The sequence below is a fragment of the Convolutriloba macropyga genome, chromosome 11, assembly GCF_964194025.1.
Source record: "Convolutriloba macropyga chromosome 11, txConMacr16.3, whole genome shotgun sequence".
Taxonomy (NCBI): Eukaryota; Metazoa; Xenacoelomorpha; order Acoela; family Convolutidae; genus Convolutriloba; species Convolutriloba macropyga.
Genome location: NC_134478.1, coordinates 17,740,955 through 17,755,587, shown reverse-complemented (window position 1 = coordinate 17,755,587; position 14,633 = coordinate 17,740,955). Strand labels below are relative to the sequence as shown.

Here is a 14,633-nt window from a genome sequence, read left to right as displayed (position 1 = left end):
TAATCTGTTCACTGAAAATATTGATATTTTCCATTATGCTTTCGTTACAAACACCTGTGATCTGATATTTGACCTGTCAGTAATGTGACAAAACAAGAGCAGCAACCTCAGAAAAATGTTAAAGAAAATTTGTAAAGACACGTAGTATCAAATTAAACATCAAATTGACCAAAAAAAGAACTAAGGACAGCTCAATATTTGTTTCATATCGCAAACAAGTAATTTTAAAGTCAAATCGATCATTAACTCTTAGCTGAGAAACTAGAGTGGTTTCCTTTTAGCTCATTAAGAAGCCAACTGAACCTGCCTTAGGTACGTCTTGATGTAAATTGTTCTGTTCTGTAATGAACTTGAAAAACAAAAATTCAGTTTTTTTTCAAAAAAGACAGCTATTGATCACAATTCGAAAGTTTTTGAACTCTAAAAAAAATGGTTAGACCTAATTCAGCTTTGTTATTGCCGTTCGTCCAGTAGGAACACGAAATTATTTCGATTATAATGTATATGGATAATTTGATAAACAAAAATCAATATATCAGTATTAAATGATGTATTGTGGATAATTAATGAGTTAAATCACCAAAAAACGGAAAAAAATTTAATTCAAGAACAATCACAATGGAGGTGAAAGTAAAACGAGCCCTCTTTGGACTTAACGAAGTGTGTTTCTGAAGTTTTGAGGTTTGGTAATCCGGCAAATTTGAAAAAGTTGACTAAAAAAGCTTATTTCATGCCAATTGTGATGAAAAAGGCTGTTCTGAAAAATTTATCAGAGTTTTTATTCAAAAAGTCTAAACAAACAGCAACACATGTCTATTTTTAGATGTTAAACCCCAAACACTATTGGCACCGGATCTTAACTTTTTTTCAGCAATGTTGGCAAAAAAAGGTTGCTCAACAATACTGAAAATGTGAACAAACGCCTGATCTAAAATCTGTCGAATATTCACAAAGCTTTCAAGCTCATTAACTCTGAATAAAAAACGAAATTCAAAGTAAGCTTTTTGATTATACGTTATACGCTGAACAGGATTTTTGAACGGAAATTTTTAATCAGACATAATAACAAAAATCAGACATATGTTCACAAAAATTAAACCTCGATTATTCCGTGGAAAAAACGGAACTAAAAACATAGTTATTTAATTTACGATAGACGGGCTTTCTAATGATACCACTCACAACCCTCTACGATGAATTTATGGATCGGCCAAAACTAACTGAACAAAAAACCCATTTGAGTATGTAAATCCTCATCCTCTAAAGTGGGTCGGAATAAAAAAGAGAAAATGAATGCCATGCAATTGTTCTGCTGTCTGTATATGACTCAACTGATTGAGTTATTACAATTGAATTGGACATTAAAAGATAAGAAAACTTCTCTTGAAACATGGTTATTTATTTTTTTTTTAAAATTTTGCTTCTCTAAATAGTTTTATCCAACTACGCTTCTTGCTCAATGTTGTTCGCACGTTCTTCGTCTTTTTAAATGTCTTTAGCGTTAGTTTCAACATCTGCTTTCACTATTTCATGAAAAAATCCATACTTTGATTATGCAGGGCCGTCGGAACTGTGGGGAATTCTACTATAGAAATAGTGAGCTTTGACGGAGGTTTTTTCCACTTTTCGTTTCCTTTTTTTTGTTATTGAGAAAACTGTTTTTTTTTTGGTTCGTAATCAATAGTAATCTGCCGGAAAAAATGGTTTTAACTAATCCGTCGCTTTGAGACAAAAATTTATTGGTACCGTTACTTATCTATCTATAAAAGAAACCTCCTTAGATTTAAAAATATAAAAAAATAAACCTTCTTTGACAGTTTTGTAAATTTTAATGGTTGTAAAGGAAACGCCAAATACTTCAATGGCTTCAACAGTAGTGGTAATTCAATAATGAATGGCACCAATTTGTCAAAAGGAATGCTAGAGTGACAACCTATCTTTTAGTATATGGTTGATTGGCAACCAAGGCAAACAGTTGAACCAAGTGAACAGTTTTTTATGCATATATTTGAAACAGAACAGCTATCAATTTTCAGCGTGTCATTTCTGAGGGACGAAAAGTGCCATTTCTGAATGCATAAAAGATATAATTTGATGGTAAACCGTTTATTGATATTCGGCGTTATTAAACACTGATATCCGGCGAACAATAAAGTATAACGTTTTTTAAAATTTAAGTTGCGTTTTCTTAAATTGAAAACAATTTTGAGCAGGGGATCTTTGATTACAGATACTTTTCTTCAAAGTTGAAAAATATATATGATTTCAAGCCCAGTTTAACAGAAGAATAAGTGTTCTACATTTTTTTTGCAGTGATATAATCACTCGAAAGAATCGTATTGTGGTTAGAGTTATCTGTGAATCTCGTATCAGCTAACGGGATAACCCATCCTAGAGACCAAACGCAAGACCATAAATGGTTCCATCCAAAAAAAATTAAAAAGTCTTGTATGATCTTGTTATAGTGTTATGACTTTTAAGACTTATTTGGGGCGTTAGGCTATTTCACTGGGTTCCATTGAAGTAATCAAACAAAAATAATCCACCAATATCATCAAAGTGATCAGACCGCAATTGGATTTGCAATTTTTTGTATCCTGGTCTGAAAACCACATAATTCTATCGAAAAAGTTTTGTACATACACTTTGTAGAACAATGTGAAATAATGTTAACTACAACGAGTTAGAAATAGACTAGTGAAGACAACATCTTTCATTATATCGACAATGGTTTCAATTGATTGGTCAATTGCAGGTCACCCACGATGAAGTTAGCGACCCAAAACAGGTATCGGCTAGACTGATTTGGGTCGCGGACATGAGGTCCGGTGCGACCCAACTCAATGGTCTGGAAAAAAAATTTGGTCGCACCTTCCGTCTGGCCAATGGCAATTTTTGGTCTGTTCGTTCTGGCCAGTACCCATCTTGTGTCTGTTTGGTCTCTGTCCAGTACCCACAGTTTGATCTGTTTTGTCTGACCAATACCCACATTTCGGACTGTTTTGTCTGGTCAATACCCAACCTTCGGTTTTTTTGGTTTGGCCAATACCCAACTTTCGGTCTGTTTGGTCTGACCAATAACCACATTTTGGTCTTTTTGGTCCGTAGTTACCCATATTTAAGGCATAGAGGTCCAGCCAAAAGAGAAGCCGGTTCTCTGCAAATTGTATAAACGTTTTCTGGGTTGACTGTTTTTCGCAACAACAGCCCATAATTCGTAACAAACATCAACATCTAGATGATTACACTACTTCTTTTAACTTATTTTGTAAAATTGGCATCGGCCAATAAATCGATAGTTTTTTTTCACTATATTTTCAAAAGTTCTCATATTAATTTCTCGTTCAAGAAACGATAATAAATTATGAATGTTGTTGGATGCTTCTAAAGTGGATCTGGCCAATGGTCTGGCCTAAGTTCTGTTCCGTCTAGTCAATGGTCTGGACAGCGGTCTGGTCTAGGATCTTTTCGGTCTAGTCGATTGTCTGGACAAAGTGTGTTTGGCCTGGCCAAAGTCTGTTTGGTCTGACAGAGGATGGCCAAAGTCTGTTCGGTCTGGCCAATACCTTTTTTTGAGTAAAGTTGGTCTGGTCAATACCTATTTTTGAGTAAAGTCGGTCTGGTTAATACCTATTTTTGAGTAAAGTCGGTCTGGTTAATACCTTTTTTTGAGTAAAGTTGGTCTGGCCAATACCTATTTTTGAGTAAAGTCGGTCTGGTTATTACCTTTTTTTGAGTAAAGTCGGTCTGGTTATTACCTTTTTTTGAGTAAAGTCGGTCTGGTTATTACCTTTTTTTGAGTAAAGTCGGTCTGGCCAATACCTATTTTTGAGTACAGTCGGTCTGGTTAATACCTATTTTTGAGTAAAGTCGGTCTGGTTATTACCTTTTTTTGAGTGAAGTCGGTCTGGCCAATACCGCTGTTGGGTCGCGGACCTCATCCTGGGCACCAACGCAATGAAGGTGCTCCTTGGGGAAGAATATGGAGCTACTCACTATTTTTATTTTAGGCAACAAATATGCTACTAGTTTTTTTGCACGAACAAATGAAAATGATGTAAGTATGTAAGTATCTAACTAGGTCAGTCAGTCTTAGTCGGTGCTTACTGAGTTAAAGGGCCGTATTAAATTTTAAATTTTCCTCAGTGTTTATTCAAATTGAGTATCTTAATGGTAAATCTAATAAACTGTGTGACGATTTAGGAAGCTTGTAAAAATTAAAAGTAAATTGCTCTGGAACCAATTCAATGTTAAAAATTTAACACGGTTAACAGAAGTTAACACGTTCGATTCTTTTTCTGAACGGTAAAATAATGTTTGTGACCACCGGGTTAAATTTTACCAAAGGCTATCATATGTCTGATGATTAACTTCTGATGTCTGTCATGAATGTCAGAATATCAATTATAGTTATTATGTTGTGTAGTATCAAGTACGAGCGCGAAGACATGGATATCAAAGTGGAGAGTGGAGGACAGGTGTGGTGGTCCATGCCAGCTGTCATCCGCACCTCATGCAATATCGACACCAAAAAATTCCCATTTGACACCCAAACATGCAAAATCACACTCGGATCATGGTAAGTCTTTCCTATTAATCCCTTTTCTAATAATCCCTGTCTGGAATAACTTTATAACTAAACAAGGAGGCTCGTGAATGTGCGTTCGCACATGATGTTCCGACCCGAGCTCATCTACATTTTTGACTTAATTGTCACCCAAATAAGAGAACAAAAATAGATGTTTGAGTTTAAAAACTTGTTACAAAACCTAACTGCTAATTGAATTACCTAATGCCATGCCTCATTACAACACGCAAGAGATCTGCCATTAAAAAGACTACGAAAAAAAAACATAACAAAATAAACAAAAACAAAAATTTCAAGGCAAAAACTCTATCTAAGTTTAAAAGCACCTAGTAACAACGTCAAAATGCAATCAGATAAAACCTTAACTACAAAAACTATTTTTTTCTTATTTATACAACAGATGGAAATTTTCCTTAATGAGACTTAAGTAACAAGTCCACAAAGAGAAGAAATAATGAGGCGAACTTCAAAAATCAATCAACATATTTTAAACCAAATAGTTTAAAAGTCTTAAAAATCACTAGCTTATAACAAAAAAATTCTTTCAATGAGACCTCTTTTTGGTTAGAAAACCAAGGGAATGGACTGAAGATACAGAAAAACTCAAAAAATTACAAACAATTTGCGAAAACATAAATTATTGGTAACATTAAATTCATTAGCTATTATCTGAATAATATGTATTTTTATTTCAGTTCTAATTATATTAATTCAACTAAATTATACTGAAAAAAATGAGCTCATTCTGGCCACATTTGAAAATCATTGGGATCTGTTACTACCCGAATGTCCTAAAAGAAGAGAAAAAAAACATATGCCACTCATAAAACTTTTATGAAAACGCATATTGTCCAACAAACATAACATCAGTTACGACATATTATCAGTACACATGTTAATTTTTGAAATACAAGGAAATGGATGGGAGTTCTCATTGATGAGAATAAGTTACAAGTTGACGAAAAGGACAACAAAAACTGAAAATTTGAAAAACTTTTGAAAATGTATAATATTACAAACGTTATCACTATTCGTTGAAAAAGGACTGCTTCGGGTGACATCATTAATTCAGCACTTGATTACAAGTTTATGGGACCGGTCAACATTTTACGGCCACAAAGAAGAAAAACAGGCAAAAAACGGCAAATTCAAAAAACATTGAGCGAGAAGTGTCGAGCGAAAAGCCATTAAAAATGCAATTTTCAGTAGAAAATTTTCTATTTTCAATTATTTTTTTAACCAAATGGTATTCTTTTTTTAACAATATAACTTCAAAAAAATCAACAAATATGAACAAATACATTAAAACCGCGAAATTTTTGATGGAGCTCGTTGTATCAACGCTACTAAATTCAATAGATTTCAACGGAAGCCAATAAATACGCTAATTTATCCCTCGGTGGGACCACAATGTTGGTCATTCATAGGTCATCAGGTCATCTATAAGGCATTTCAACAAGTCGTTGACTATGAAAACAACAACAAATACAGGCAAAATACAAAAATTCAGTAAAGTGCGACAAAGTGTCGGGGCCATTTAAACCATAAGCTTTTCTCTGAAAACATTATATATGATCCATTCAACGTCTTTTCTGAGCCAATGGGAACAAACTATCAATATTCAGATAATGTCATACGATTTCAAAAAGAACCAAAATTACGAAAAAAAAAACAAAAAAAAAACAAAAAACAAAAAAAAAATAAAAAAGAAATGAAAATTCGTGCATCGAAGTCATAAAACCTAGAATAAGAAGATAAAACCACTAGCTAGATAAATTTTGGTTGACGTAGAAAAAAAAGGGTCCCGACATTACTAAGACTGACTTAGAGTTCACGAAAATAAGTTTACGATTGGTTAATGTTCAAAAAATTTTGAAAAAATATTTTTAAAACTTTGACAGACATTGAATTCAATAGCTTTCAACGGATGTCAATAAATACGCTCACTTATGCCTCGATGGGAGGACAAAGATGTTTGTCAAGCATAGGTTATTAATAATAGATCACAATAAGTCTTATGACTATGTAAACAACAATAAGTATAGGCAAAAACAAAAAATTCAATAGAAAAGTGCGAGATAAAGTGTCGAAGTCATTTAAACCATACGTCTTTCTCTGGAAAACTTTATTTATGATCCTTTTAGAGTCTCTTCTAAGCCAATGGGAGCTATCAATATAAAAATAATAAGTTCAGATTTCAAAAGGAACCAATAATACGAAAATATCCAAAAATTTTGAATTTTTTTTTAATCTTGTGGCATTGAAGTCAAATGACCAACAGTTAGAAGACAACAACGCTAACCAGATTAATTTTGGTTGAAGTAGGAAGTTAAGGGGTCCTGTAATTAATGAGACTGATTTATTGTTTACGAAAATAAGTTGATGATTGGTTAATGTTGAAAAAGTTTCCGAAAATATTTTTTCAAAGTCTTAACAGCCATTAGCTGTCCATTTGAAGCACCAGATAGGTTCAGTTAATGCTCATTACGAAACTTATTGCACTTTTAGCCAGCGAGTTTATGCCATGAGACTGCAAAAATTTTGTGTAACCCGAAAAAACCAAATTTCAATTAAAGTTACGAAAAGTCGAAGCAAAAAAACATGAGCGATTCTTTGAAAGCGAATTTTTCGTTCATTGGGCTTCATTTGAGTGTAAATGAGGTTTTGACATTAACGGAACATCGATATGAAAAGTGACTAGCCTCTAGGTGACTTAAAAAACAAAAAAAAATATGAAACGTGTTCTAAAAAAGGAGCTCTCAATTAGAATTCGATTTTTTTTATAGTAAACTTTCCTATGAGACCAGAACTAGTCCTCTTATCGCCTTTCGTCTATTAGGAACACAAAATTGATAAATTTTGTGACGTGAAATGTGGTTTTGACTCACTATTTTTTATAGAAAAAGTCTTATTTTGAACAAAAATTCGTCTAAAAGTGAACAAAATCATGCCAAATATTGCATGTTCACACAAAACTTTAATCCTCGATAACTCCTCGAAAAAAACGAAATTCAAAAGAATCTTTTTAATTTTGAATTCTACACTGGACGAGCTTTTTAATGATACTACTAACATTTCTCTACGATGAATATATCGATCGGCCAAAATTGACTGAACAAAAAAAACCCATTTGAGTATATAGCTCCTCCCCCACAAGTGGGTCGGAACAAAAATCCAAGCTCTCCACAATCAAAGTAATTTTGGAGGGAAAGATAAAGCCTAAGGAATGGAAAAAGCGAGTGAGCTGGTGATTAGCTAGACCCAAAGGGAGGTCTCAGATCATCATGACCTCTGATCAGAATATTTTCGAGAGCAGGGGGCGGGCGGTTCTGGTCTGAATGGAAGGGAGTAGATATCCGTTAGAACGCACTAAAGTATGAACAGTGGTATAAGCGAGTCTAATCATGGTGTTTCTGGTCCAGAATGGCCTAATTAAGTTAGAGGTCGTTTTGGTCTGACGCCTCAGCCTCAAACGTAATGATTTGACTCACTAGTCTCTGAGTTACGAGACAATGGTTTAAATCTACTCCCTCGTAGTTAAATTCTATAGTAAGCAGGACACTAGCTCAAAACCCTAACAAAAACTATGAGTGTTTTGATGATCAAAATTCAAAACCGGATGTCAGAACTGACTAAATTGACTAATAATTGCTTCAAAAGATGTAATATTAAATTGCAATTTTGTCAGAATTGAATTTTAATACAACAACAAAAAAAAACAAATAGCTCTACCTGTAATAGCGCTAACTCAAAATTCGAACCAATGGTTGAATTATTTTTTCCTATCATGTGAAAGTTTTTCCAGGGTTGAGTGTATCCCCCAAGACCCCCATCCCCCATTCCCCACTAACATTTTGAATTAATAGTGAGGGACAAAGTTATCCATTGTAGCTTCTGTATTACCTGTTTGAGAGAAAGAAAGAAAAATTGTATTGATCGAAAAAAAATCTAAATATAATATTTGTCCAGTTTTTGCTTGATATGCAGGTACCATTCCCCGTCTGAGCTGGACCTGGTAGTGTACAACAACCACTCCCATATGAAGACTCAGTACTTCATGCACAATGCACAGTGGGACATAGTGTCCACTTCAATTGAGACTGTGAACGAGTACCTGGCAGACTACGACATGACATTCAGGACCATAGACTTCAAGCTATCTTTCAGGAGGAAGTCCCTCTATTTCCTACTCATCCTCATTGGTGAGGACAATAAACACTCATCTTATCTTGTCATCGAAGCCATCGATTTGTGATCAAGTTTGTTGTCAGATGCTCTATAGAACATCTTGAGAATGCACTTAATTATTGGGTAAAATGAGTAAAACTGAGCAAATTTTGCTTAAAGTTGTCGTGTAAAAAGACTTTAAAATGAGCTGAAACGTGTAGAAATTTTCGAATATGTTGAAAGGAGCCGGATGATGATGCTCAATTTCCTGCAAAGATGCTCGTTTTTTTTTACGGGTTGAAGTTCCCAAAAAACTGCTGCAAATTGACCTGCATTCTTTAAAAGACTACTATTCCCTCATTCAATTCAGTGAAAAATTTAATTCTTTAATCAGTCTACTAAATGAAGGAGAGATGTATCCTTTCCACTGAATTTTTAAGCACATGTTTGACATATTTCCAATCTTAATGGCGAAAAGCAAAGAAAAATTGAAATTTTTCTTCTGCCCTATGTTATGGATTACAGACAATAAAGTGTTCGCAATAGACAGTAAACAAAAAATATGCTTTCATCAGATCCAACAAATGAATTTGTGTGTTATGTTTTAGTACCTTTTGTGATGATCTCAGCCGTCTCTTTGTCTAACTTTGTTTTGCCCTGTGAGAGCGGAGAGAAGATATCTCTGGGAATCACAGTCCTCCTCTCTCTATTTGTCAACTTACTCAATTTAGTAGACCTCCTCCCAGAATCATCTGACAGTTTCCCAATCCTAGGTGAGCAAATTGGGCTTATCGGGTCTTGTTACATGCACCTTAATCACAATCTTTGTCTATAATATTATGGCCACCACATTCTGAATCTCAGATCTCAAGATCTAATTAGAGTCGTGAAGTTTTGATAGTTGATTGCGTTATAATTTTGAAGCATATTTGGTTTTTGTCAGTTCTTCTAATTCAACCAGAGCTTCTGCGAAAAAACCGCCCAGGAGACATTTCTCAATCGAATTCAACTTCTTGGCAAATAAAAAAGCTAATAAGTTTTTCCCGCTTGTCTGCTGAACGAAAATTCTCACTTTCGAATTGAACTATAAATCCAAAAAAGAATTCTATTTAGACTTGCCTAGTACTGATATTGACTTGGAGTTCGCTCCGGGATTACATATAATTATAATGACTCAACAAAGGCCGTTTGTATAAGATCGCATAAATAAAAATTAATTTTATATGCTCCATGTCAACTATAGGTTACTTTTTCATATTGATCTAAATTGAATTCTTTTAAGGCTGTTTTAAAATTATGCCTGGTGTTCAAGCTCTATAATCGAGAGCTCCTGTTTTGGAGTTTAACAAATGATTTCACCATTTTTTTTTCATTTTTCATGTATCATCCATATTGTTCTTCGCTTTATGTCCCGCCTAGCATACAAGTTAGACGCGCTACGTCGAGAATTTTGATTAAATTGGCCGTCTTTACCAGATGAGTTAGTTATCTTCTATTCAATTTCAGATAAGCTTTCCTTAGCTCACTAAGAAAGAGCAAATTTTTCAAGTGCCTATTCGGTTCGTTCTTACTCTTTATCATTACATTGACACTGTTCCACTTTCAAACTGACACACAGTTCAATTATAGATCTCAGAGAGAATGTGAAAGAAGGGCAGATTAGAAAGAGGGGTTTAAAGGCTCAAGGGGAAGGGGGAGGGGGTTAGCGGGCCCGAGAGGGAGATTAGCGGGGAGGGGTGTGTGTGACAGGGAAAAATGGTGAAGCATTGGTGGAAATAGTAGTTCGACAGTTAATTTCCCAGCTGTCACTTTCCAGTCGCCTACTCAATTTGATACTGCATCAATTAGCCTAATCATAATCACTATAAAATTTATCAAAATTTCCCCAATAACGACTGGATTGTAATTTTTTTTTAATACGCTAAAGCAGAAGTTGTTCAGCAAGGCATTCGGACGCGTTATGAGGGTCAAAAAATTGGAAAAATATTTTTTTTCTTTTTCTCCTTTTAAACGCTCTTGGTTTGATTCTAGATTCTATAATAATGCTTGTGTTACGAATTCACCGCTAAAGGATGAAGCCGCTTTTTTTCATTTTTTCATGAATTTTTTCCCTTGCAAATTTTGCATCATTTTTCGACAAAACCTCGATCCGGGTTGACAAGTTATTTCATTTTTGTCATAAAACCACATACATGATGGTGACTTACAGACTTACAAGGAAAATTTAGGATAAGTATTAGCACGTTCAAGTGCTAACTTAATTTTTCGTAAAGGTTTTCTCTAAAGGGCTGAAATTAGTTATATGTCAAAAATTATGCCAAAGCATAATTCTGCCAATATCATAAAAAGAACACAGTTCTTGAAGCTTTTGCCCATTTAAATGGACTAGTTCAATCATCTTTTGGGCTTCAATTAATGCACGTGATTAAAGCAGAGTTGCGCTACTTAGAACTACATAACGCTTAAGAAGTTTGAAGCAAAAGTTGGGATGCGTTCATTTGATGGTGGCAAGGTTTGAAAAACATTTCAATGTCATCAACTCTCTTGAAAATAATAGCAAAAAATGGCACTTTTACATTAATCCAAATAAAATATTTCAATAAGTAATCGTTAGTTAAAACATGGGGAATGGGGAGGTTATCCAACTATTTCTTTTCCATTTTTGCCGCCTTTAGGTATATAATTATAAACTTTCAAGATAGACTTCTGAAAAAGGCTTTCACGTTTCGAAAGACGCAAAAATTTAACTGAATTTGAAAAGGCTTTTCTTTCAAAATCAGTACGAATTAAAGCGCCTCTCGCAAAAATTAAAATCAAAATCGTGGCATCTTTCTATTTAAATAGCTCTATTAAAACGTAGCCGAAGGCCAAAACGCTCACAATAATCCAAGCAGGTATGGCTCAGGGCGTTTTTTGAGGGGAACATTTTTGATCAAAGCTTTTTAAACCACTGATCAGAGAGGGCGCAGGCGTGAAATCTTCTTTTTTGTTCAGCAAGTGTAATAAGAGGACAATTCACAGCTATGCTATCTCTCAGCAAGTACGTCATTAAATGCGGAAGCCCTTTACAATATGGGTTTTATCAGCCGGAATTGATGGGGAGAAAATTGTTCCCAAATTAATTTTGGGCAAGAGGCGCAATAAAATATAATCCGAGTTTAATCGATTTGGATAATAGTTGGACCACAGTTGGTAGTGCCATTTTAGGACACATACGGGGATGTAAAACAGGATGGTCATTTTATTGCCTCGTTCATTATGTTCAAAAGGTCATACTTAAATTAAATGTTGTACGGCTAGTCATTAAAAGGTGAAATTGTACTGAAGCTGTTTAAAAAATTTACCTTAGAAAATTGATACCCGAGGTTTGAGATTTTTCTCTACAAACTATGCCAAAACCGGTGTGTAATTTGTTTAAATTTATCTGATTATGATCTGATAACTTAATTGTTACAAAACCGGGTACAGATGAGCCACGATAATCAGTCAGCCACGCATCTTGTTCAAATGCCGTGTCTTGAATTCAAAAACACGTTAATATGGGAGGCTAAGGATGACTCTCATTACGCCAAGAATATTAAACATTTCGTTTAACAGTAGAATTGGCCTTTTCCCACAAAACTGCTTCAGCTAGCCAAAAACTTAACAGTGACGACACTGGGCAAAAATATTCGAGCAAAATGTACGTACTTAGTGAGAACACCTTTAAAAGTTTTGAATAATCAGAAACAAAGAACCACAAGATAAAATAGACAAAACAAAATACAGCATTAAAAAAATTAAACACAAAAAATTACCCTTTTAAAAGTTTACTTAACGTAAACGAGGTTGACAAGTGACAAAATATTAAATAATTACGATTTTTCATAAGTATAGTATCGAAAAGTGAGTTACATAATTTTTTTTGTTAATCATTGGGTTTCAAAAAGCAAGAATGTCTGACCTTTTCATCTCGCCGTTGATCACATCACTTAGTTAAAACTTTTAGATTATTTTCTTTTTTATAAAGACCTTTCAAAATTTTAATTGCCCTCGAACGAAATTTGAAACAATTCGTGTAAAAAATGTTTTAAAATTTCAAACATCTTTGTCTGACCTTTTTTTAAGTTTGGTTCTAGAACATTTTTTCGCTCTGGAGTGGCTTTTCACGCTTGACTTGTTGCTTCTTGAGTGATCTAAATTGCTCTCAGTCCAAAATTTAGCCTGCTGTCTTAATATAAAAGCGATTGCAGTTGCGATAGTAGAGACGCTACAGTTGAGTCAAAAAGGCCTGTATTGCGGCTGAGCTTAATAACTCAGAAATCAAATTGAATAGCGCTTCAAGGCCATTTCAAGCCTTAAAGCTAGAATAGCATGAAGAACGAAATTTATGGCAAAACTCTACTGAAGCCATACGGATTTGCTCATTTTGTTCAATATTTATATTTAGTAAATATTATTAGTACACAATCGTCATCCATGAAGTTAAACTACAACTCCAACTCAACTATTGCAACTATCACCAAAGTAGCCTGGCCAATTATGCACAGAGTACAACTGAACAAAATGCACGTGAAATAGTTAAAATAGCTTTAGTTTTTCTCTCCCTGAATCTGGCGAATAGTCAATAGGAAATTTCCGAGTTTACCATACTATCACCAACAGCTATGACTATTGCACTGAAGTCGTAGAATTTCTATTTGAAGAATTATTCGGAAGAAAAGACGAAATTCATTACTAAACTGCATCAGATTCTTCGCGATTGGATTGCGAATTAACCTGTTATTGATACAGAATATTCGACAAAACTTCTTCATGGTTAACAAACCTCATGACATCAAATTTACACTGAAAAAGTGACGTTATGGAAAAGTGTTCATTTTCTGTCGACATCTTTATCTACAATCAATCAGAGATGCTTTTTTGACATGTTCAGCAGTATAAATAGAGCTTGATAAACTACCAAAAATCAGTTGAAATTTGAATTTTGGTTATATTAAACTGACATACAGTGCGTATTGAAGCACACTTTCTTGAGCAGTAAATTACTTGTTATCGTGTCTTGTTTCTGGAGATCATATTATTGATTTTACAACTTTAAATTTACTTTGACTTGTTGAAAAGAGAATTAACTTTGATATTCTCAAAACTTTCTTTCTGAGGAACAAAGTTCCTAAGTAAGAGAAACTCTGTGCAAAGCACATAGTCAGTTGCTCTTAGTGGTTTTAACGAAGCCAAGCCTAGTTTTGATATTGGTGGTTATTGAAGCCAACTGAGAAACAGGAAATTGTTTATTAAATTGAATCAGATTTATAATATCTGAGTTGCTTAATAAGCGCCCCCCTTAACAAGGAGGTTCGCAACAAACTTGAAAATTGGTTGACAGTTACCCGAAGTGATTCTTAAAAATTTGTTAGAAGCAGAATTTGCAATATCGAATGATAAATTGAGTTTTTAACAAAAACTCATCAAAAATTTGATTGTTTCAATTTGAATTATTTTGTTCTTCTGAGAGAAACAAGTTTGTTATACAGCAAAGCTGAACAAGTAGTTATTTGAAATTATGGAGCAACAAGTAATGCAACGGTAGTCTACAGTATAGCGGATAATACAGTTCACAAAATTTAACTGCAAAAACTCAAAATCCGGACAGATTTGAAACCGCTGAAACGAACTGGGGCGGTGTAAAGTTTTCCTTGACCTTGATAGGAGAGCAACCGTTACAGCCTGAGATTACTACCAGGGACGTTGCGCGTTCAAACCCCTCCACTCTGAGTTCTTTGCGCAAATAAAATTATCTACGCTTCACGCGCGCTCTGAATAAAACTGCTTCGCCTGTTGTTTGAGAGCAAATACTCCGACGTTAATTGATTTGTATTTTAAATGAGTTTTTTGAACA

At 34.3% G+C, this 14,633-nt stretch overlaps 1 protein-coding gene across 2 annotated transcripts in view; it reads left to right on the top strand.

Moving 5' to 3' along the window:
- Positions 1-14,633, top strand: part of LOC142349275 (neuronal acetylcholine receptor subunit beta-3-like) — a 64,516-nt gene that overhangs the window by 47,671 nt on the left and 2,212 nt on the right. For both annotated transcript variants that reach the window (XM_075400730.1, XM_075400729.1), the window contains 3 exons: positions 4,427-4,579; positions 8,576-8,790; positions 9,364-9,528. In XM_075400730.1, coding sequence (XP_075256845.1) covers positions 4,427-4,579; positions 8,576-8,790; positions 9,364-9,528 — 533 coding nt within the window. The remainder of the gene's footprint in view (positions 1-4,426; positions 4,580-8,575; positions 8,791-9,363; positions 9,529-14,633) is intronic.